The sequence below is a fragment of the Tamandua tetradactyla genome, chromosome X, assembly GCF_023851605.1.
Source record: "Tamandua tetradactyla isolate mTamTet1 chromosome X, mTamTet1.pri, whole genome shotgun sequence".
Lineage (NCBI taxonomy): Eukaryota > Metazoa > Chordata > Mammalia > Pilosa > Myrmecophagidae > Tamandua > Tamandua tetradactyla.
The window spans coordinates 5,547,211-5,571,074 of record NC_135353.1 but is presented as its reverse complement, the minus strand read 5'-3'; the positions used below and the strand labels follow the sequence as shown (position 1 = coordinate 5,571,074).

At 49.8% G+C, this 23,864-nt stretch overlaps 1 protein-coding gene across 2 annotated transcripts; it reads right to left on the bottom strand.

Annotated features, from left to right (window-relative positions):
• Nucleotides 1–84: 84 nt before the first annotated feature.
• On the bottom strand, nucleotides 85–15,118 carry ZNF275 (zinc finger protein 275). Of its 2 annotated transcripts, none has more exons than XM_077146054.1 (6): nucleotides 15,034–15,118; nucleotides 12,790–12,874; nucleotides 7,675–7,766; nucleotides 7,093–7,201; nucleotides 6,389–6,490; nucleotides 85–6,173 (listed from the first exon to the last, which is right to left on the bottom strand). In XM_077146054.1, exons 2-6 carry the CDS (start codon nucleotides 12,815–12,817, stop codon nucleotides 5,020–5,022), a joined length of 1,485 nt encoding a protein of 494 aa, XP_077002169.1. In that variant the 5' UTR covers nucleotides 12,818–12,874; nucleotides 15,034–15,118; the 3' UTR covers nucleotides 85–5,019. The 2 variants fall into 2 exon arrangements, with proteins under 2 accessions (XP_077002169.1, XP_077002170.1); XM_077146055.1 differs by having other exon boundaries at nucleotides 12,790–12,866; nucleotides 15,034–15,082.
• Between the last annotated feature and the right edge of the window lie 8,746 nt (nucleotides 15,119–23,864).

The window sequence follows — 23,864 nt, the reverse complement described above, 5'->3', positions numbered from 1 at the left end:
CCAACTCCCACACTGGGGAGCAACAGGAGCCACAAAGACTGGGACTTTGAGCAAATAAGCCAACCAAAGAAGAAAAATGCAATTTAACATATATTTATTGAAATCTACTTGATGCAAGGCACTGCGCTAGATCTGGTAGGAGGGTCAGACATGGAGGGCCGCCCTGTCCTCTAAGAGCTCACAATCTAGTGGGCAGGGGAGGGGTGGGGAAGGGGGTGGGAGTGGGGAAGCCAAGTCCACAAACAGCTCTAGTGCAAGGCTGGGTAGAGTAAATGCCACAAAACAGACAACGAGATCGCGAGGGAGGGGAGCCGACCCCCGAAATGTGAACCGGGGTGGCCCAGCCACTGTTCTCAGAGAGAGAGGCGGCTCACCCCGCGGGCCAAGTTGAAACTGACCACTTACAGTTTTGAAACTAAACACCCAAACTGATGCAATGAGAACTACAGGCCGCAAATATACTGAACTACAGACTGTAAATATACTTGTAAGGGAGAAGTTATCGATAACTCAATCCGATGGATTTGCTGGGAATACTGAAACACTTCCAAATTGAGAGGAGGTGGGGCAGGCTGGGATTTAACTCGTTTTACAGGTCAATAAGGGTTCAACAGAGGAACAACACCCAGACGGAAAATCATCGGTCAAACTCACTGAGACGAGAAGGCCGACGTCGTAACCCATGTCGCATACGGAACTGAACCCCGCCATTTCAGCAGGTGTTCCCATCAGGTGGGTGGGTCTTGGGCAGGGATGCCAGCGGGCTGGGAGGCCAAGAAAGGCAGCCATGGAATTCTTCCCAGGAAGCTGCCCAGTACTAACATGCAGTTGACTCTTGACAGGTTGTAAAAAGCCAGCTCTGGTCAAGGGAGATCCAAGACCACTGTGGACAGGGCCTTCTGACGTGGCACAATAGAGGCATTCGCTGGGAACCAGAGGACAACTCCTCTAAAGGCCGTGTGCCTCCCTCTTTCCACTGACACCAACCGGAACACTCTCTCCTGGTTTTCTTGTCCACGCTTCAGACAGAACCCGAAAGGCCCAGCCCACTGGTTCCAGCTGGGTTTGGTGCTGGGTCGCCACCCTTGGCTCAGGTGCTCAGTTCTGGTTTCATTAACGTGGCCTGGAAGGGGGGTGGGGAGTCACGTGGCACACAATGTGGCCGCAGGAGGGTGGGCGCCGGGCCACCGGCAAAAGCACAAAACCCAGTGAACGGAACGCAATGCCATGTGGCAAAGATGCCCACTGTGATGGATTGTTCCAGAAATGCCAAAAACAGGTATAACACAACTGGTCAACACAGTTAATCTTAGTAAGCAGCAAAAATGGTAAACAATTACTTTCTTCTTAAGGTGTCAGCAAGTGTTCAAAAGTCTAGTAAAAGCAACGGAGGGTGTCTTTCTAAATAGAAGAAAAGGCTCTATTTCTAAGGAGAGGCAGCATTTTATGTGACCAAAGCGCTCTTGAGATCCCTTGAAAGAAGACAGGTGGTTCGAAAGAAAGAAACAAAAAGAAATGAGGTAGATACACGAATGCATAGCAAGCACACGTGAAAGGAAGCTTCATCACATTTCGCATCTGGCACAGCAGCATTCCTAGAGAATCCAAGGAAATCCACCCCAAATCACCAGCGGCAACAGATGAATTCCGCTAAGCTGCAGGGCACGAGGTAAGGCCACAGACTGCTGGCCTTTGGGGAGGGCAGGTGCCACGAAAAGCTGTTCATCCACAGGGATGGACAATATGTGGGTTTTAGTGTTCACTCTAAAAAGAATTTGTTTTAGAGAAAATTATAGAACCCAAAAGGTACAAAGTAAAGGAGGGCATGAGGGAAGGCCAGGGGACCAGACCCTGGGCCGGGGGGAGCAGGGAGCAGTGGAAGGCTACACCACACTCCAAGATAATGCCACAACAAGATTTCAACGGGATCCTTCAAAAACCTGATGCATGAACGACGCAACGGGTAAGAAATGGCAGAGTGCTTCCAGGTGGAAGGACAGCTGTACAAAACCCACAAGGAGGGCTGGAAAAGAAAACTGATCGAAGAAGGAAGTCGTGATTTCAGACACAGATCCGAAATGCCTGCGGGAACTGAGGCCCACGGAGCAAAGGGAGTCGCTATGCAAAAAGTGCTGCCCTGTTGGCTCCTGTCCAGCCTGGAGGGCAGAGTGGAGGCAGTGCTTAGAGCACTCATGTGGCCACGTGGCCACTGGAAAATACCTTCTGGCCAAGGTCACAGGGATCACTGCTGGACCTTGCTTCACAGGAAGGGGTTCTGGGAGCCCTCCTGAGATGGGCCTGCCGGAGTGTCGCCAGAGCCCCGGTGAGCCCATCCAAAGGACACATGTGCTGGCAAGGTTTCTCACCAGCTCTTGCTGCTGCTCCTCCTGGATGAGGAGGCTGGAGGCACAGCCCAGCCTGGATGAGCAGCTTCTGCATCTCTGCCACACGGGCTGTTGGAAGGCAGGGCTGACTCCAAGCCCGTGCTTCACTGCTCTTCCTGGGCCTGGCTGCCCAGGCCCAGTGCAGCCCACTGCAATCGCTGCAGCATGCAGGCCATTGGAAAGGCCATGGCTTCTCTTCTCTCCGAGCCTTTGCCCGGTCACCCCTCTTTGGTGGGACCTCAGGAAATTACACCAGAGGGTGTGGGTGAGTTTCCCCCGGATTGATGAAAGCAGGAGCTGCCAAGCTGACCTCTTGGCAGTCCCAGAAACTCTTGCCAGGAAGAGGGCATAATCCAGGTGGCAACGTCAGTCAGGTGAGTATTCTTGGGTCCGAGTAGATGTCTCCTGGCTGGATGTGCTGTTCGGTCACTGAATCCTCGCTGGGCACCTGCTAAAGCCCCCAGCGGTTCACGGGATGGCCAGGCTGCTGCAAAAACCGAGCTGTGACCACCCTAACTGATAGGCGCAGGCCAGGCCGGCCCTGTTGCCGGGTGCCGGGCCGATACTGCTCTGGTTCGCCCATGGTGGAAATATCTCTAGCCTGCCTGAGGACTCAGGTTGGATAGTCAAATACGGCCCACAAGTGCCCACAGAGCGTGCGTGTGGGGTGAGGAGCGAGCCTGGCCTCGGGCCCGTCCCAGCACCCCCACACCCACCTCCAAGTTGGGCAGCGCTTTCAACTTGAGTTTGGACTTAAAATCCTAGAAGACGATGTTGTCCTATCTAACTACTGAGCGACGAAAAGTTATGGCCACAGACAGAAGCAAACTTTTGAATACACGGAAATTAAAAGCACGCACAACAAAAACATAATAAAATGGCTACAAAGGGCAAAGCAATAAAACTGGAGAAGAGACCGTCAACGAGATATAAAGAACTGCCAGATAAAGTCAGTATCTCCGAAGGTAACTTGGTAACGCATCGAAGGAGATAAACGTACGATTTGCATGCGAGAAAAGGGCAACGGTTATCTCTAAAGTCACTTCACCAAAGATTGGGGGCTTAGGAGAGAGGAGATGAGACTCGGAGTTGGGGGGCTGGGGTACACCCCCAGCTTCAGAATGAATGAGCCAGGCAGTAAGAGCAGTTAACTACAATGGGCACCACCTCTGTGCCAGGCGCTGCATCCTCACAATGACCTTAGGAGGTAGGCACTGTGACCCCCCCATTTTACAGAGGAGACGGAGGGTTCCGGAAGTACCATCTATGCCGATATGAGAAGCTCTTGCTCCCAAAATTCCCTCAGAAAGGGAGTCATCGCCAGAAACTCGAGTCCCCAAGAAGTCTTCAGCCCGGGGTACTCTCTCCACTATTTTTATCTTGAGCGAAAACAGTGCTGTCTGAGGAAACGTATTAGCCGCAAACAAACCCGATCCATGCTAGTTTTGGATATGTGGGGTGGGGGCTGGGGAGGTCTCCAGAGATACTTGGTCTAATTAAAAAGGATGTCAAAGAAATCAATTGAAGCTGATTCAGTGACATTCCAAGGAATCTGACCAGATGATGTCAAGTTTTAGCTGCTTTAGGCGAGCCTTTTAAAAGTCAATTTAAAAAGCAACACGTTAAGCAGTCATGTTGTTGAGCCACAGGAGAAATAAAAAATAAAAATGAAAAAAAACCAAAACAAAACCCAACTGTCCTCCTGGTAAATGAACACGTACTTATGGCTTGGGAGAAAATTTCCAGTGAGAATCTTGCGCGGGGATTGTCACAGTGCTGCATCACGAACAGCTCAGCTGGAAACAAATGTGATGTCCTTGGGGACTGGCAGATGACACAAAAGTGGGCCCTATTATCGGCTGAAGATGGAGCAGTCAAAAAGGCAAGTGAGGAGCCAGAATAAAATTCTTTCCCAGAACAGAGAGTGGGAGAAAGGGCAGATTTCTAAATTAATATATTATTATATTTAATAGGGGCTTTATAATACGTATGTATAACTAGGTTAATAAATTAAATATTACAGGTCATTTGACTCTTTTATTTACATCCCTAAAAATTTATAAATTCGGGTAGGCCCAGTAAATCGGGGGCCATCCTCTCTTTGGGAAAGCAGGGATCTGCCTCGTTACACGGGGGATGGATCGCCTTAGGGTGAGGCGTCTGTGCGGACTTGCCCCAGGTGACCTCCGGGCCTGGCTGACTTGGAACCCCGGTTCTTAAACTGCATGCGCTCTCACCCCGACTCCGGATGAGTTAGCCCTCTGGGGCCTTGGGTTTCTTCCCCTGCAAGATTTCTCTTCTCTCCTTCTCCAATTCAAGGCGTGCGTATCTTGAACACCTTGAAGGTACTTTGCCCCAGGTAAACTAGCCCCAATAAACCACAATAGCGGAAGCTGCTCTTGAGACAGGTGGAATGAGAAGTACGTACGCTTATAAATTGCTGGTGGCAGTAGAGATTGGTTTCGACCTTTCTGACAGCCCATCGTATCTGCGACTACCAAACCGCGCATCTCCTTGGGCTCTGCCGGGCCCCTCTGGGGCACCCCCTACCCCCTACCCGGTCCTGCCTGCTGCAGGAAGCCCCCGACGGCCAGAGGCCAGTCTGGGGCGGGCAGGGGATGGAGGGGGGGCCCAGCTATTCGTGGGTGGGCTGATGCTTCTGCAGGGCCGAGCGCCTCTTGAAGACGCGGCCGCATTTGGGGCACTCGCAGCGCCTGGCTCCGCTGTGGGTCCTCCGGTGGCGACTCAGGCCGGAGCTCCTCCGGAAGGCCTTCCCGCATTTGTCACACTCGTAGGGTTTCAGTCCGCTGTGGATGCGCCGGTGCTTGATCAGGTCGGAGGGGCCCCTGAAGGCCTTGCCGCAGTCGCTGCACTCGTAGGGCCTCTCCCCGGTGTGGATCCGCTGGTGCTCCAGAAGGCTGGAGCTCTGGCGGAAGGCCTTCCCGCACTGCAGGCACTCGTAGGGCTTCTCGCCCGTGTGGATCCGCCGGTGCTTTGTCAGCTCCGAGCTCCGCCGGAACAGCTTGCCACAGTGGGGGCACCCGAAGGGCTTGGCCCCGCTGTGGGTGCGCTGGTGCTCGGCCAGCCCGAGGACTCCCCGGAAGGACTTGCCGCAGTCGTCACAGTCGAAGGGCTGCTGGCCGCTGTGCGTGCGCTGGTGTTTGAGCAGCTCCTGGCGCTCGGGGAAATCGCGGCCGCACGCCTTGCAGGCGAAGGGCTTCTCCGCGCTGTGGACTTTCTGATGGCGGAAGAGCTGGGTGCTGACCTTGAAGGTGCGCCCGCACTCGGCACAGTCGAAGGGCTTCTCCCGGCTGTGCACCCTGAGGTGCTGGCTCAGGCCCGCGTTCTTCTTGAACCGCTTCCCGCACTCCTCACACTCGAAGGGCTTCGCCTCCCTCTCCAGCTGCTCCCTCTTCTCTGCGGCATCGTCCACCGCCCAGCTTGGGCCGGGCTGTGGCTCCACGGCCATGTGCGTTTTCCTGTGCTCGTTAAATGCAGCCACCGCCCGGAAGATCTGCCCGCAATCGGAGCACTCCCAACCCTTCTCCTCGCTGTGAATTCTCTGGTGCTGGACAAGGAGGACCTTCAGCCTAAAGGTGTCCCCACACTCTTTGCATGCAAAGTGATGCTCGACAGGCAGATTCTGTGGGCTCCCCGACCTCCCCGCAGCCCCCCTGTTCTGTGTGACCTCTGGGCTGGGGTCACTGGCCCTTGGGGAGCTCATGGATGCCATCTCCTGGGGCTGGGTGTCTTCCCCCACTGTCTTCTGGTGAGTCTCGGAGAAGCTTTCTGAAATAAGAAATGCAAGACACTCGCTCTTTCTGTGAAAGGAGGAAGGAAGGAGGGCTCTCTTCTCCTGAGATGGCTGCTGAGGACTGGGAAGCAAGAGACACAGCACAGGGAAGGGACAGCTGGGCCTCTCAACCCTAATCCGAGCGCCCCGATGGCTCAGGTTGACTCCCCTCTGCTTGCCTCACAGCTCTTTAGGTTTCCTTTGCACTCACCTGAATGCCTGGCTTCATCCACGCGGAGGGATGGGTCCGATACCAACAGCACCTGTCCCGGCGCCAGGTGAGAGACCAAGTCAGGATTCAAAACAGGAACTCCTGCTTGGGAGAAGGGAACAGGTTACTGCGACGGGCTGAGGTGACAGCGGAATGGCGGGGGAGGAGGGGGAGGGCTATCACAGGGAACCCCCTTCAGTCCTCAAAGCCTGGGTTGGCTGGGACCTCAAGCAAGCCATTCATTCATTCCGAAGGTGTTTTCTCAAGACCCCATGCCTTCCTGGTGGAGGCTTCTGTGGGCGCCACGTGGCCGTCCTGAGGAGCTGATCCTTGCGCGCCCCCGCCCCCCGCAGACCCCTGATGGGTGAACTTGGCCATGCCAACCTCTCTCGACAGTAATGACATGAAGTGGCCATGCCATTTGGGTAATGCGTGGAGTAACACAAAAAGTACTCTGAATTACTGTTGTGAGTATGTTCTAATTTCTTTCCCAACACACAGCTGGGGTGTCTTCCCATGCCTGTAGGGGTCGGGATGAGCCCTGTGCCTGTGCGATGGTGGTGTGGTAGAGCCCCCGCATTTCCCTAGGACCCACCCCTGGGGCCTGGGCCGCGCGCGCGGGCACCCCCGGGCACTCCCAGCTGCTTAGCACAGAGATGCAGGTGCCGAATCTGGTGAAGGGCCCGGGGGGGATCCATCCTTACCCACGGAGGTCACGTTCCCATAATACTCCAGCGTTCTCTGCTCAGGGTCCGGCCTCAACCACTCCTTTTTGGTGAGGTACAGGGTCACATCGTCAAATGTCACCGGGTCCTGGATAAATTCCCAGGGATAACCAGTCACTCCTTTGATTCTCAGATGAGGCGGGGACCGCACCAGGCACAGCAGGGACAAGAGGTCAGGGCGCGGAGCGAGTGTGTGCTGCTGGCATGGAGAACTAACCGCAAGCCCCCAGAAGTCCCAGGAGACAAAACGTGACCAAAGCACCCAGAGATGTGGGCCACCGTCCTGGACCCCCCCCACCCCCAACCTTCCCAAGGGATCTCAGTTCATTCACTTTCCTGGAAGGAAACCCAGCTCCTCCACTGCACCATGTGGGGGATTACAAGCCCAGCAGGTGTCCATTCCTTGCTGGACTCCTGGGAGAGAAGTAGAGGGAGGAGGGAAGGCAGCAGCTAGGGTTCGGGTGCTGCCATGTGCCATGCTGAGAGGAGAGGCAGAGGCCACAGCCGGAATAAGGGAACAGTGACAGAATCACAAGCAAGGGAGAGGGAAGCACAGCTCACCTGGGCCTCCAGCATCTCAACAGGGGCTGCCAGGGCCTGATATCCCGGGGCTCCGTCCTGGGGAACAGCAAGACCTTGAGGAGCAGGAGGAGCTAAGGAAAATGAAAAGAGCCATGAGTGACAGTGGTCCTGTCCCTGGGTCCCCTCGTAAGAGTCTGAGGATTTCCTTTTCCCTGTTTTTAAATCTCACTGAGTTCTTCTTCTGCAGGGCGGCCAAGTGACAAGCCAGAACAGGTTATGCCTACGTACAGACATCCCGAACGCTGGGAAAAGGGGGCTGGCAAAGAGTGAAAAGGGGTGTGCCAAAGGGACAGAGACAGACAGATAGGAGAGTCCATGGGGAGACCTGATCTCGGGGACAGGCCACCCACAGGCCTCCATTCAGCAGCAAGCCTCAAAGCATTCAATGCTCACACTGCACAGGGAACATCGGATGAAATCACTAGGAAAGGAGAGAGACCCTTCCCGACTTCATAGAGCCAGCACAGACAACCCCATCAGGCCATGGGAGGGAAGAGAGGCAACAAAAAGCAAGAGCGGGGGCTTCCTGACTCACAGTGGGTACGTAAAAGCCACGTGCCACTAAAACTATCTGCCGGGTGAGGGCACGAAGTGTGCAGACAAGACCATTTCTCTTACACATCCGACCAAAGGAGAAGATGAACAAAATGATTCTCTTAAGAGCTTACAGTTGGAAAAATCAGCCTCAAAGCAAAGCTTTTTCAAAGTCTAAGTTGCCAAATAAGATATGAACAACATGTACGAGTCGCTTTTCTCTTCCAAACTACAAAGTCTGCGACACAGTCTAAGATCCCGCCTCTTTGGAAAGCACAAAGAAAGGAGATTGCAGCTGCTGGCCTGATGGCAGGTCGAGTCAACCTAACTCATAATGAAATGAAAGGGAAGCATTTTCACACCAGCTCCAGGACAACAACACTCAGACAGCCGAGGAAGACTTTTGCATAAAGAGTTCCACTTCTAGTCGTGCTGGAGTAACAAGGAACAGAATTAATATTCTGCCAGAAACAACTAGGAAACTGGAAAAAATCCCTATGAGGATTATTTTCAGACACTGAAGACACTTGCAGTGCAAGATCACGATCCCTGAGAAAGGCAGCAGTGAGGTGAGTCCTTTTATGACCCCGACTCTCTGCCTGGAGGCAATTTCTAGATAGAGAGTGCAGAGAAAGAGAAACCAAACAGGGCTCGGTGGCTTTGCCAAGTTGCGGAGACACAGATCAGCATTTTAGGAGGCTGAGACAGCTGGAAATTACAGAGCAGAGTTCAGAAAGGAAGGAGCCATGCAGAAAAAAAGAAGAGCTTCATAAATCTGCATAAGGCTCCCCTTGAGTCTTCTGTGACTACTAAGCCGTGCGTGCATGCAGTGAAATTCTGAAAGGTTGGGAAAAGAACAACCAGGGAGCTGGAAGCTGAACAGTTCGCAGGACACCCAAAGGTTGGGAGATGGCCAAGGTTTGACCTACCAGAGTAAAGTCCTCAGGGATCATCAGGGGCATTCAACAGAGAATTCAGAGGGGTCATGCCTTTGTAGTAAGGCTGGTATGTCCCTGGAGGCCAGGCTACCCTAAACCTGCCCTAGAAAGGCTTGAAATCAGGCCTTAGAGGGATCACATTGATTCACAAATAACTACCTCCAAAACAAAGTCTAGCACACTTCAAAGGGAGACAACGTACAATAACATAAACGTTATCTAGCATCCAATCAGAATTTCCCAAAATGCCTAGAAGTGGGAAAATGTGACCAATGGCAAGGAGAAAAATAAGTTAATAGAAACAGACCCAGAAATGACCAATGATGGAACTGACAGATAAGGATAATATCAAGTTTACCTATGTACAAGAATCTAAGAAAAGACAGGATTATAATGAGAAAAAGGAAAGGAGACTCTGATACAGACCAATAAGCCAATAGTGGGGATAAAATATAATACTAAGAAATACTTAATCAAAAAGAAGAAAGGTAAAGAAAAAAAGGTTAGAGAAAACAGTTGGGACCAACAGAAAACAAAGAACAAGGCAGCAGACTTAAACACAAATGTATTGATAATGAAATTAAATGTAAGTGGGCTAAACACTCCAATTAAAAGGCACAGATTGTCAGACTGTATTTAAAAACAAGACTCAACTACATACTCTATAAGAAGCCTTAAAATACCAAGACATGGATAGGTTAAAGGTAAAAGGATGGAAAATAATACACTACAAAAGGGACAGAAAGGAAGAGTCTAAATAATCCCAATGCCATAAAAAAACAGGGCGGGGGAGAACATGAACAATGAATGTGGCTTAGAGCGTGGTAGATACCACCGCAGGGTCTCAGAACACAGAGTAGGAAGAAAACTGAGATGCCCACTTGGGCATGGCCAGCACAGGGGAGAAGGGCCAGCAGGAATTTGTGGGCAGTCAATGAAGAGGGGTGACCAGAAAGCCTAAGACAGGACCATGGGATTGGGACTTCCTGGTCTCCCCCGTCCCCTGCAAAAGCTCCTCTGCTAAATCAGGCATGGACTGAGATATCACCTCCTCAAAACCACGTGCACTTTCCGGTCCCATTAACGTTTACTCACAACACTTGTAAAAACTGTCCTAGAAACTGCCTTGTGAGAGTTAATGCTTAATGGGCATAGGGTTTCTCTTTGGGGAGAGGGGAAAATTCTGGTACTGGAAGGCGGTGAGGGTCCTGCAATACTGTGCATGTGATAAAGAAGAATATGCTCAAAAGGACATTACAGGGAGCTATGAAAAAAATGGAATCTGGACTGAAAGCTGTACATCAATATTAATTGTCTTGAACCTGATAACAGCACTTAAAGTGGTTGCAGAATTGACTATTCTTGGTCTTAGGAAATGTACACGAAGTAGTAAATGTTCAGGGAGCTTGACGTATATGACCCACTCTCAAGTTTCCAGAAAATGGACTGATAAATAGACAGACATATGGATGGTAGATTGATGGTTATACAGATGGAATGATAGGGCAAATGTGGCAAAATGTTAGAATTGGTGGATCTGTGTATCTGGTGGGAGAGGGGGATGCTGGAGTCCTCTGTGCAAGGTCTGCATTATTTTTCTAACCGTCCTGTAAGTTTAAAAGTACTTCAAAACAGAAAGTTAAAAAAAATTATCATGTGCAGTTGCTTGTTTTTATCTGTTTGTGCACCAGGAAAGAAGTCGGCTCCACCACGTCAGGGGCCTCTTTTTTCTTGGTCACACCCCACTCCCACCCAACTTCCCAGCACCTGCAGCTGCTCCTGGCACCGAGGGGGGTGCTCAAGAAATTGTAGGGTGACCAAGTCAGTGGGGGGGGGGCAGTGTGAGAACCATTAAACGGCGTGAACTCAAAATCGGCAGGTGCCTGCTATCCATTCTAGAAAACCATCTCCATCTTCCAGAGAAGGAGTCCAAGGATCTGAGAGGTTAAGAAACTTGTTTACGGTCCAGCTCCCAACATTTACAATTTTTCAGACCCCATCAGAGAAGAGAGAAATGCTACGCAACCCCTTACCAACAGGCTGCGTAGAGAGGCTGGGCTGCTAGGGAGTGTGGTGGCCTAAAGGGAAATATGGGTCCTAAAGGGAAATACGGGCATTTGGGGGTGACTTGAAATTATCCTACCACATGCCCTGGGACCCTCTTTGCGCACAGATACAGAGGCCCACTGTCTTTCCAAACCGCTGCTGTTTAATTAAGCAAAGCCAACTGAAGTGTTTTTGCTTAATTGGCCTGATTAACTGTTGAAAGCCTGGAGCTGGCATCCCAAAGGAATTGCTAATTATCCTTTGTGGTGAAGGGACAGGAGAGGTGCTCAGAAAAATGAGAGAAAGGGGAGCCCCCGCCTTCACAAAGGGAGGCTAAGCTCTGCTCTGTACACAGGGTATAGGTTAATAGAGCTGCCGGAGAGCGAGAAAAAAGAAGACACGCAAATCCTCACCACAGTTTGAGAGAAATCCGTACTAATTGGGAATTGATACTGGGCTTGGTAACAAAAGGTTGTCCAAACTCACGACCGTGGCCTTCCAAAAGGAGTTTTTTTGGGGGATCAAGGTGAAAGCAATTTCAGATAGAACATGAAAGCCATCGTCGCGCACCCGAAGGACAGAATTTCCGGCACGTCCCTGAATTGAAGGCGCATTCACTAGCCACAGAAACCCATGCCTCATCTCCTGCATGGTGCGCTACATAGAACCGTGCAATGCAAGCGCAGGGGGGAGAATCGCCAGCTCTTCCTGTCAAAACTCTCATCCTCTTTCTTTAAGTGTCGGGTCTTCAACAGTGAACACCTAGGAAGCAAAGGCGCTGTTGGGTCTGGGGGCCGTGTTGCTAGAATAGATGGAAACCAGCGACACAAGTGTTAACCTTGTGCCTGCCTATTAAAAAAAACCAAAATTATGCTTTCTAAAAACTGAGAGCTCAGCTGAGTGGAAGAGTCTTCCGGATGGGTGATTTCAAGCACCGTTTACATTTGAATCAACGTACTGAAATTGGATTTAATAAGTGATTTCTATGAAATCAGAAGCCTTTGCGTTAAGAACCGAGAGCACCGTGGTGTTCGGATGTGAAAGAACGGAAGCTGAGTGTCGAATTCAATGGAGAGAAAAACAACCCGTGTCACAAGAAGTATTGAATAATTGGGCCTCAGGAGGGTCAGGAGGCCAAGCTGGCTTCGGAGCCCAGAAGATCCGCGCTTGACCGAATCCATTGTACAGCAACCTCCTTGATCAGATGCTGTCCTTCCTGGGGATGGGGGAGCAGCAAGGCCACCAGACTGGAGCCATCGGGCCACTTCCAAGGACATCTCCTGGCCCATTCTGGGCCAGAACAGAAACGCCCTGAAAGATATCTTTAGAGGCTCCCACTCACGGGAGACCCCCCTGCTTCAGCCTCTCAACCAGAAGTCCCTTCTGCCCCCTCTCCCGGCCACACGGTTGCCTGGACTTCCAGTTCTGCTTATCCGGTATCTTCTCTCCCCAGACATGTGTCATTCAGATTGAGAGAACCATCTTTGGGTGAAGACAGTTCAGGCACACTGGGGTCTACAAAAACCTAAGCGCCTCTGACCCCGAGACACACCTCCCAGCCAACCCCCTGACTTACCCAAAAGAGACACGCAGGGGTGACTCATGGTGTCACTGGACAATTCCGAGCGATCGCCGTGCCAGGTCTGGGCCCACCTGTCGGACTGAAAATCATTCAGGTGAAAGGAAGCAGATGACCAAACACCTTGCAAAAACGTGCCTTTTGCTGATGGGGCCGGCCTGGCCGAGAGCCCCCGGGGCCGCAGGTTCCCTTGAGCCCAGGTGGAAGCGGAAGGCCCGCCTGAGCCCCTCCCTGCACCCAGCGAGCGGGTTGCTACTGGAAGTGGCAGCATCCGAAAGGGCTAAAAGAGAGGGTGTTTCAGCAGGAAAGTCTGTTTCTCTCGGGGTATTTGTGGCTGTGTGTGTGTCTTTTTCTGTGCGCGGGGGTGGGCTGCAGCTGCTTCTGTCTTTCCCGGTTTTCCTCTCTCACTTTGCCTGGGCACCTGTGTCTCCCTGTTTAGGTTCCCATCTTCTTTCTTGTCTATGAAAAAAGCCAGAAGGTAGACCCAGGGAGGATTTTGTAGTGTTTTTATGTTGTGCTTCATCGAGGAAAGGTTTATGTTCCCATTTTTCCAAGGAGACGCCTGACGTCTCACTACAAATCAAAATAAATTATAAGGATGGTTTTCCTGCGGTTATATGGCCTTGGATCTAAAATATTCTGAATGGGGGGTGGGGGTGGGGAGAGATCCTAGGCAAATCTCAAGGAGTCCTGGGCCATCCCAGGCAGGTGAGGGCAAGGGCTGGTTCAGTGGGTTAGAAACCGGGTGGCAGCTTATTAAGAAGGCAAGTGCAGGGCAGGGGGTCTGGGGCAGGGCTGAGTAATCTGCATTTTAACACAAGCACCCCCGGGGATTCTGATGCATAGCTGGGCTTCATTTCTATGGGGCCGGTCTAGCGAACTGGTCTCTAAATCTCAAAAGGCAGGATTCTGGCCAAGGAGGCTTGTGAAGTGTGCGTACACTCTAGGAGTCCCGGCGATGGCTTCTGAGAAGAGAACGCACACTTTCTAGCAGCTTTTTCAAGGGGTCCCTCGCCCACAGACGGCTGGAAATCACTGCTCAAAAGGATCTAAAATTTGGGTCTTGTAACATTTTTGGGGGAATGCAACATGCCAGGCACCCTGCAAGCTTCTTTTGCTTAAGGGCCTGATGGGGGTGGGGAGCTTACGATGGGGGATGGGGGGAGGTAGCCCAATACGGAAGGGGGAGGGGTGTTGTTCCAGCAATTCCATCCGACACCCTCTGGTAACGGAAAAATCTGGAGCTGAGGTTGGAGAGGAAATGTTTCACTGACCAAGGAGCCCAGAGGGGGCCAGGCCAAGGCTGGCTGAGGGCGTCAGTTGGAACAGGGTGGAACCTCCAGGAAGAAGGCCAGGATGGGGGGTGGGGGTTGAAAGGGACCACGGGCTTTGGGCAGCGGGGTGGGGGTGGGGGGTGGGGGGGCGGTGCGGATGGAAGAAGACATATAATTAATCACCCAAATATAGATTGCAGGGGGCAGAAATGGAGTTGAAGGGGTGTGTGTTTGTGTGTGTGGTGAAGTGGGGGCTCTGGAGAGGAGACGGTGGCCCGAGAAGGGCGACAGAAATATCCCTGTCCAGACCCAAGGCCTGGCGTTGCGCTTCACCCAGCAAGAGCCGCCCTCCGCCCCCTCCCCTGAAACAGAGCGCTGGGACTCGAGGCTGCCCTCCCCAATCTCTCCTCGAGGCTGAGGCTCGGCCGCCACCCCAAATGCAAGGAGGGGGCTCGCCCAGCAGAAACACTGTCCAGTCTCCCCACCCCCCACCCCCACCCCCACCCCACCCCCACCCCCACCCCACCCCACCCCCACCCCCCACCCCCACCCACCCCACCCCCCACCCCACCCCACCCCCCACCCCACCCCACCCCCACCCCCACCCCCCCACCCCGCCCCAGTGCCTCAGAGCGCAGGCCGGCCCCTCCCCCAGGCGGTGGGGTGAGGGGCAGTATCCACGACCCCCCTCCCACGCTGACGGGCCCCATCCCCGGCGTTCCCCAAAGAGCATCCGAGATTCCCGCCCTTGCCGCCCTCCCGAGCCGGCCACGGGAAGGCTCCTTAGGCCTCGCGGCCCAGGCCGTCCGGGACCCGCCCCCTCTCCGGCCGGTCCCAAGGCCAGCAGCTCCCCGAGACTGGGAGTCGCCCCCCCAACCCCTCGTACCGCGCCCAGCGCCCACCCTGCGGCGGCCCCGCGCGCCCGGCCCCGGCCCGCGGCCCCAGACCTCGCGGCCCGCACACTCACCCCGGCCCCGCGCGCGGTCGGCGGCTCAGGGAGGCCCGGCGTGGCAGGAAGCGCCCCGACCCCGCGCCGCGCCCGAGCGAGCCCAACAACCCCGCGGCGCGTTTCCCGAGCGGCGGGCGCTGCCGTGGGTCGCGGTGCGGTGGGGTGGGGGGTGGGGGGAGCGACGCCCCGCCCCAGGCCTGGCCCCGCCCGGCCCGCCAGCTCCGATTGGCCAGGAGAGGGGGCGGGAGCAGGGGGAGGAGCGCGAAGGGGAGCCGCGCGCGCGGGGACGCGGGCGCGCGCACGGGCCGGAAGCGCGGGCAGCAAGGGGGAGGAGGGAAAGGAATGGGCGAATGAATGAATGAAGGAACGAGTGCACGAAGGATCGGCTGACATAGGAGGGAACGAATGAATGGATAGAGCCCCCTCTCACTTTGGCGCCTTCGGGACGGGGATGCGGTTGGGGCGTGGGGGAGGGCGGTCAGGAGAACGGAGGGGGCAGCGGAGCAAAGCCGCCCCGCACTTGGCGCGGGGGTGGGGGGGGTGTCGAGCCCGTCGTCGAGTCCCTCACTGAGTCACTCGTGGGGAGGCTGCGACCCCTCGCCGTGCGTGGCGCTGAGACCGCAGTTCCTGGCAGCACCAGGCCCCTCAGGGGGCGCGCGCGGGCGGCCCGCGAGCTTTGGGAACCGTCCGTGTCCAGGCGTGTGCGCGCGGGGGGGAAGGGAGGGTGGGGCACGCGCCATAAACAAGTTCACCGCCGAGTTCCCTGCCGAACAGGGGGGCCGGCTAGGAAGGAAAGAAAGAACCGGAGCCCTGGGTCCCGGGGCTGCGGCGAGCGGATGCGAGCCGGTTCTAGGTGAATTCGTGGCGGGTCAACACGAATCTAGGGAGCTGCTGCCCGGCGCGGTGCGAAGTAAGCCCTGGCCATGTCGAAGCTTTATTTCCTGAGGGAGCCGTGAGCAACAGGGATGAACACAAAACGCCGCGGTAGCGAGGAGAGCTGCCAGTCGGGGTGACCAGAGGGCGGGATGGGGAGGGGGGTCGGCGGAGACGAGATGTAAAGGACGAGAAGGACTCAGCCAGGCGGCCGCTAAAAATCAGAAGCGCTTCCGTAGGCCGAAGGACCGCCAGTGCAAACGCCCTGAGACAGGGACGGATTGAGCATATTTCTAGGATCAAAAAGGAAAATGTGGCCGCAGGGCGGTGATGAGGCAAGCAGAGCACGACGCTGCAGAGGTGAGGCCAAGAGGCCATGAAAGCCACACAAAACACTTTGAATTTGATTCTGAGTGACATGTTCTCACTGTTTCCCCCTCATTTTTATTAATATGATTTAGTTAATATTATGTAGTGCTTTTCTAGCGACAATGGTTATACATATTCTTGTAATATTTTCATCCATTAGACACTAACAACTTTTTTCTTATCCCCCCATTTGATTAAGAAAACTGACATATACAGAAAAATGGAAAGAACCGTACCCATGTGTCAACCACTCATATTCTACCGTGAATGCTGTGCTATATTTGCTTGCTTACACGGTTATTTTACTGATGCATTTCAAAGGAAATTGTGACGTCAGAAAAGGCATGTCATGAGCTAGGGATCAATACTTGTTTACTACTCTTTTGAGATAAATTTGTATACATTGAAATGCACAAATCTTAAGTGCCCCCGGCAATGAATTTTGACAAATGCATACTCCAAACCCGTTATCAAGGCACAGCCTAGAAAGTTCTCTCGGGACCTTGCCCTGTCAATCCCCACCACATTCCCACACCGAGGCAACTAGTGCGCTGATTTTTTTCCACCATGGGTTACGTTTACCTATTTGTGAACTTCATACAAATGGAATCATATAGAAGGTAGTATTTTCGATCTAGATTCTTTCACTTAGTAGGATGTTTTTGAGATGTATCTATGTTATTGATGTGGACCGTTTCCGATTTGGGCTATTACAAATAAAGCTACTAAGAGCATTCTTGTACAAGTCTTTGTGTGTTCACCCGCTTTCATTTGTCTTGGGATCATAGGACAATTGTATGTTTTATAAAACAAAAAACTGCCAGAATGTTCTCCAAAGCGGTTGTATAGTTTAAATTCCCACCCAAAATGCATGAGCATTCCTTTCCTTTCACATCCTCTCTAACCAGTCTTTAATTTTAGCCATTCAAGTGGGTGTGAAGTGGTATTTCATTGTGATTTTTTTTTTCTTTTTTGGCATGGGCAGGCACCGGGAATCGAACTCTGGTCTCTGGCTTGGCAGGCGAGAACTCTGCCACTGAGCCTCATTGTGATTTTAATGATCATTTTCCTAATGACTAATCATGTTGAGTGTGTTTTCAAATGCTCATCAACCATTTTTAGATCTTCTTCTTCCATTGTAAAGTGTCTGTTCAAATATTTTGCCAAATTTTATGCGGTAGCTTCTCTTTTTATTATTTGCTTGTAAGTTTAAAAAGAAAAAACAGATCTATTGAGGTATACCGGACATACCATAAACTGCATGTTTTGAACTGTACAGTTGACTGAGTTTGACATATACATGCACACACACACAGGGAAACCATCACCATTATCAAGGTAATAAATATATCCTTCGCCTGCAAAGCTTCCTTGGGCCCCTTTGTAATGCCCCCCCACCCCTGGCCCTTCTTGCCCCAAGCACCCACAGTCGTTTACACTCTCTTGGGTTTTCTATAAATGGAATCTGGCTCCTTTCGCTCAGTATAATTATTTTTAATATATATCCATGTTGCATGCATCAACAGCTCATTCTTTTATTGCTGAATAATATTCCATTGCATGGAGTACCATCCAGGTACTCCATGCATACCATACAGGTTTATGCAGTCTTCAGTTGATGGACATCTGGGTTGTTTCCAGTTTGGTGCTACTACAAAGAAAACTGCTGCGAACATTCATGTACAAATTTTGGTACAGACTTATATTTCCTTTTACCTTGGGTACATACCTAGGATGTATGGCTGGATAATATAGTAGAGGTATGCCTACCTTTCAAAAACATCAACTTTCAAACTTTCTCAAAGTGATTGTACTGTTTTACATTCCCACCAGCAGTGTGTGAGCGTCCCAGCCGTTCTGCAACCTTGTCAAGGCTTGACATGAGCAGTGGCTGTAATTTCAGCCGCTCCAATAGGGCTATTGTGGAACCTCATTGTGGTTTTAATTTGAACTTCCCTGACTGATAATTTTGACCATCTTTTCAGGCTCAAATTAGCTGTCTGTAGATCTTCTCTAGTAAAGTGCCTGTTCAAGTCTTATGCTGATTTTATTATTATTGAGTTTTTGTCTTATTAAGTTGCAAGCATTCTCTATGTATTCTAGATGCAAGCCCTTTTTTGGGTATGTGCTTGGCACATATTTCTCCCAGGCTGTAGCTTGTCTTTTCAATCTCTAACAGTGTTTTCTTTTTTAAAAGATATTTTTATTGAGCAATATCCACACACATACATTCCATACATGATGTACAATCAATGGCTCACAATATCATCACATAGTTGTGTATTCTTCAACATGATCATTTTAAGAACATTTACATCACTCCACAAAAAAAGAAAATAAAAACAACTCATGTCCCATACCATTTACCCCTCCCTCTCATTGACCCACAGTATTGCAATCTACCCAATTTTAACCCTTTATCTCCCCCTATTACTTTTTTTTGGTTTTTATCCTTATTATTATTATTATTATTTTACTCATCTGTCCATACCCTGGATAAAAGGAACATCAGACACAGGATTTTCACAATCACACAGCCACATTGTAAAAGTTTTATCATTATACAATCGTCTTTAAGAATCAAGGTTACTGGAACACAGCTCAACAGTTTCAGGTACTTCCCTCCAGCCACTCCAGTACACCATACACCAAAAAGGGATACCTATATAATGCATAAGAATAACCTCCAGGATAACCTCCCAACTCTGAAATCTCTCAGCCACTGACACTTTATTTTGTCTCCTTTCTCTTTTCCCCCTCTTGGTCAAAAAGGTTTTCTCAATCCCTTGACACTGGGTCCCAGCTGATCCCTATGAGTCAGGTCCCATGTTGCCAATGAGATTTACACCCCTGGGAGTCATATCCCACGGGGGGTGGGGGGGTTGGAGGGCGGTGAGTTCCCGTGCTGTGTTGGCTTAGAGAGAGAGTCCACACCTGACAACAAAGGAGGTTCTCTGCGGGTGATTCTTAGGCATAATTATAAGTAGGCTTAGGCTCTCCTTTGCAGGAATAAACTTCATTGGAGAGACCCCCAAGATTGAGGGCTCAGCCTATTTAACAGTGTTTTTTAAACAGCAGAAATTCTAACTCTTAGTGAAATTAAATTAATTGATTTTGTTGTTTTACGGATCATGCTTTTTGGTGTCATATCTAAGAAATCTTTGTCTAACCCACGGTCAAACCTTGTTTACTTGTAGAAGTTTTGTGGTTTTGCATTTAGGTCTCTAATCCATTTTCAGTACATTTTTTGTACATAGTGTGACTCCATTTGTGTGCACATGGATATCCAATTATTATAGCACTATTCTTTGACAAGAGTATTTCTGTTTCCACTGCACTGCTTTGCACCTCTATCAAAGATAATTTGTCCATAAATGTGATCTACTTGTCTACCTTTATGCTAATACCATGCTTTTTTGATTGCCATAGCTTTGAAATCATTGTAAATTCTCCAACTTTATACTTCTTTTCAGTGCTGTGTTGACTAGTTTTTTTTTCCATTTCCATATGAATTTTAGAATTATCTAGTTGATTTTCAGAAAAAAAAAATGGGCTGGGATTTTGATTTCGATTGTCTTGAATCTATAGTACAATCTGGGAAGAACTGACATGTTAACAATACTGAGTCTTTTGATCTATCAGCAAGGTCTTTCTCTCCATTTATTTTGGTTTTCTTTAATTTCTCTCAGCAATATTTTATAGTTTTCCGTGCACAGTTCTGTCACATCTTGTGTCAAACTTATTGCTAAATATTTCTTAATGTTGATGCTCTTATAATTTATATTGTTCTATAAAATTTCAATTTCTGGTTACTCGTTGCTTTTATAGAAATACAATAGGACTTTCTGTCTTGTTCATATATCCTGCAAACTTGCTAAATTCACTTATTAGCCGAGCTGTTGTTTAAACACAGGTCCAAATGGCTCTGAAGTTCATGTTCATTCCCCTCGAAACCCTCCCTAGTGCAGTCTCTCCTTCTACCCATAGGACTTTCAGCTCAGAGGCTATGGGATGATGTGTGACAGCGCCAGTGGCTCTGGCCAGGCTTCCTGCAGCCACACTGCCCCCACGTAAGGCCCCCATACAGAAGGCAGAGGCAGCTGCTGAAAATAAAATGCGGTCATGTCACACACATGCACGTGTGGGCAGGCCCTGCTGGCTTCAAACCCTTGCCTGGGCTCCCCACTCCTGAGGCTAAAGACCACCCCCAGCCGTGGCCCCTGAGGATCTGCCCGGTCTGGCCTCTCCGGCCCCAGGCAGGGCACTCCCTTCTCTCTGTCTGTCCAGCCACGCTGGCCTCCCTCCAGCCTCATACTCACTGTGCTCCTTCCAGCCCCAGGACCTTTGCACATGCTGTTCCCTTGCCTGGTGTGGAGCCACTTCCCACGGGAGGGGTGGGAAATGCCAGGTCTGTGTTCCCCTGGCTTCCCTTGCACATGACCTGGGCTCTGCCCATCAGGTGTGCTCACTGCCACTGACCCTGAAGCAGGGGTGGGGGGGTGCCCCAATTCCACTCGGGGGCAGGGGCGGCAGAGGCAGCAGCAGCTACTGTGGTCCTTGGGGCAGTATCCGTGTCCTGTTCCGGTCGTGAGACGGAGCCGCAGGGGTGTCTTCTCCATCTTCGCCTGCGATGTAGTTTGGGGTTTTGTTTCTCTTGGCCGAGCCTCTCCAGGGGCCTGTGAGCTTCCAAAGTCCTTTAGCTCAGTCCCTTTGTGTTGACAAAGGTCACACAAGTGGACATTGACAGTAGTCAGTCCCTAGCCACGTGGGCCTCTCCAGAAGATGTCTCACAACGGAGCTTCCCACAAAGCAATTAATCCATTCGAGGGAGAGACAAAAGCTGCCTTCTGTGTGTGGCCTTATCGGACAGTTACGTTCCATCAACTGTGCTGTATTCTGTTAGAAGACAGCCGCTAACTCTAGCCAACACTCAAGGGGCCAGGAATTAAGCTCCACCGCTTGGACCGATGAGGAGCAAAGAACATGTGGGCATATTGTAAAACTACCAGGATTATGAGGAGTAAGAGACACATCTACGATGACTCCGCGCCAGGTCCCCGAGAAGATGGATGGGGAGGGGGTGGCCATAAGTGGTGCCCGGGACCCGCGAGGGGCTTCTGCAGCAGACTGAGCCTGAGTGCTCTGGAGTAAACACCTCTCAGCCCCACCCTCCTGCAGAGAGCAGCAGGGTCAACTCAGGACAAAATGTAAAAATCAAAATCTTCCTCAAGGCATGGGGGACCAAAGAACAGAGGACCCAGCAAAAAAGTTAAATGTAGTGGATCTGGGTGTCCTTGTGGGAGGTATGTTGGAGTTCTCTGTGTGGGTTTTGATTTACTGTTTTTAGTACATGAAATTATTTTAATGTCTTTTTTTCATGCATGTCTTTATTTTATTACTCATCTGCCCATACGCTGGGTAAAGGGAGAGTCACACGGTTTTTACAATCACACAGTCACAAGGTGAAGGCTAAATAGTTCTACAATCGTTATCAAAGATCAAGGTACTGGATTAGTACAGTTCAACAATTCCAGGTATTCCCTTCTGGCTCTTCTAATACACTAGAAACTGAAGAGAAGTATCTATATAATGAGTCAGTGGTCATAGGATTTGTTAAATCCTATCTTCTCAGTTACACCTCCTCCTGCTCATTTGATCATTCTCTCACTCTTCAGGGATATTTGGGCAATGACTATTTTAACTTCTTCCTGCTGGAAAGTGGTGTTGGCCTTATGGGGTAGAGGAATGGAACTGGTTGATGTTCTTGGAGAGATTGGTGCCTCCGGGTGTCAGGGCTTACGTGGCATAGGAACCATCTGGAGGCTTTAAGTTTCTGTAAAAATAAACGTAATAGATAAAACTTTTATAGAGCCTTGGATAGGGCCCAAGGTATTCTTTTGGGTTTTCAGGAATACTATGGGTTGGGGCTCAGCATATGGAGGTAACTTGCAATGTCTGGCATAAGCAACAGAGGACCAGGCAAAATGCTAAAAGCGGTGGGTCTGAGTATCTGGGTACAAAGTATGTTGGCATTCTCTATACGGGTTTTGTATTATTTTTGCCACTATTCTATAACTTTGAAGTTATTTATTTAAAAAAAAGTAGAAAGGGGGAAAAGGAGATAAAGACAATACGTGAAAATGAAATTGTAAGAAATATTTGTTTAACCAAGACAGCAGAGGGGCAACAGAGAACAAAACTAGAAGGGACAGACCCATTTCCAACCATATGAAAATCTACATTCAATGCTTAAATGGACTGAACACTCAATTCAGGACGGACGACAAAAGAAAAGTTTTTGGGGTCTACAAGGGATGCGATTTAAATATTAAAGACACAGATGGGTTAATGGGAAGAGGTTGCAAAATGACATACCACGCAGAGTGTAACAATAAGAAAGCAGGAATGGCTATATGAATAGCAGAAAAATGCAGACTTCAAAACAAAGTGCATTTCCTGGGATAAAAGCAATATTTCACAATGATATTAATTAATCAGTGGCACACAGAATTCATAAGTTCATATGCATCAGGTAACAGAAGTCCAAAATATACTAACAGAGGGAGAAATAGATCATCACACAATTAGAGTTAGGGATTTTAACCCTCCTGCCTCAGCAATTGGTACAACAGGTACACTAAAATCAGTACATATATAGAAAATCTGTATATCATCATCAACCACTTCTACTTAACTGAAACTTATAGAACATTATATCCAACAACTGCAGAAGATGTCTGCACAAGGGCATATAGTGCACTCACCTAACATAGATATTATGCTGGATCATAAAACAAATCTCAGTAAATGTAAAGAAATTGAAATTTTCCATGTTTTCTGACAACAGTGGAATCCTAATAGAAATGAATAATAATACCTCTCCAAATATTAAAAAAAACCCATGAGTCAAAGAAGAAATCACAAAGGCGCCTGGAAAATATTTCAAGCTGAATAATAACGAAAATACAATTTAGCACAATTAAAAGGAGGCAGCTAAGGGAGTCATTAGAGGAAAATGTATTGCTTTAATGGTTATATTAGGAAAGAAGGCATAAAATCAATCACCTAATGTTCCATCTGAAAAAGATTGGAAATAGAAGAGCAATAATCACAAAATAAGTAGAAGGAAGAAAATAATAGAGACAAGAGCAGAAATCAATTAAATAGAAAGTAAACTACAGAGTAAATGAACAAAGCCACAGTTTTATCTTTCAAAAGTGGAACAAAGTTGGTAAATGCTTAGCAGAACTAATCGTGACTAAAGAACAAAAAAAAAGAGAAAGACCCATCATAACAAATGTTGGAAACAAAAGAGGGGATAACATCACAAATCATACAGACCTTAAAAGACAAGGAGGGAAATGTTGTGAATAAGTTTATTTCAATTATTTTGACAACTTAGATAAAATTATGACAAGTTTCTTGGAAGAAGAAGGCAACTTTCCAAAACTGACACCAGACCAAATATAAAATACGGATTCTCTCTATCTTGTGAAGAAATTTGGGTTGTTTTCAAAATCTTTCATAAAAAGAAAACAAACCACCACCACCACCAATTCCAGAATAATTTCGTGGGTAAATTCTAACAAATCTTTAAGGGAAAAAAA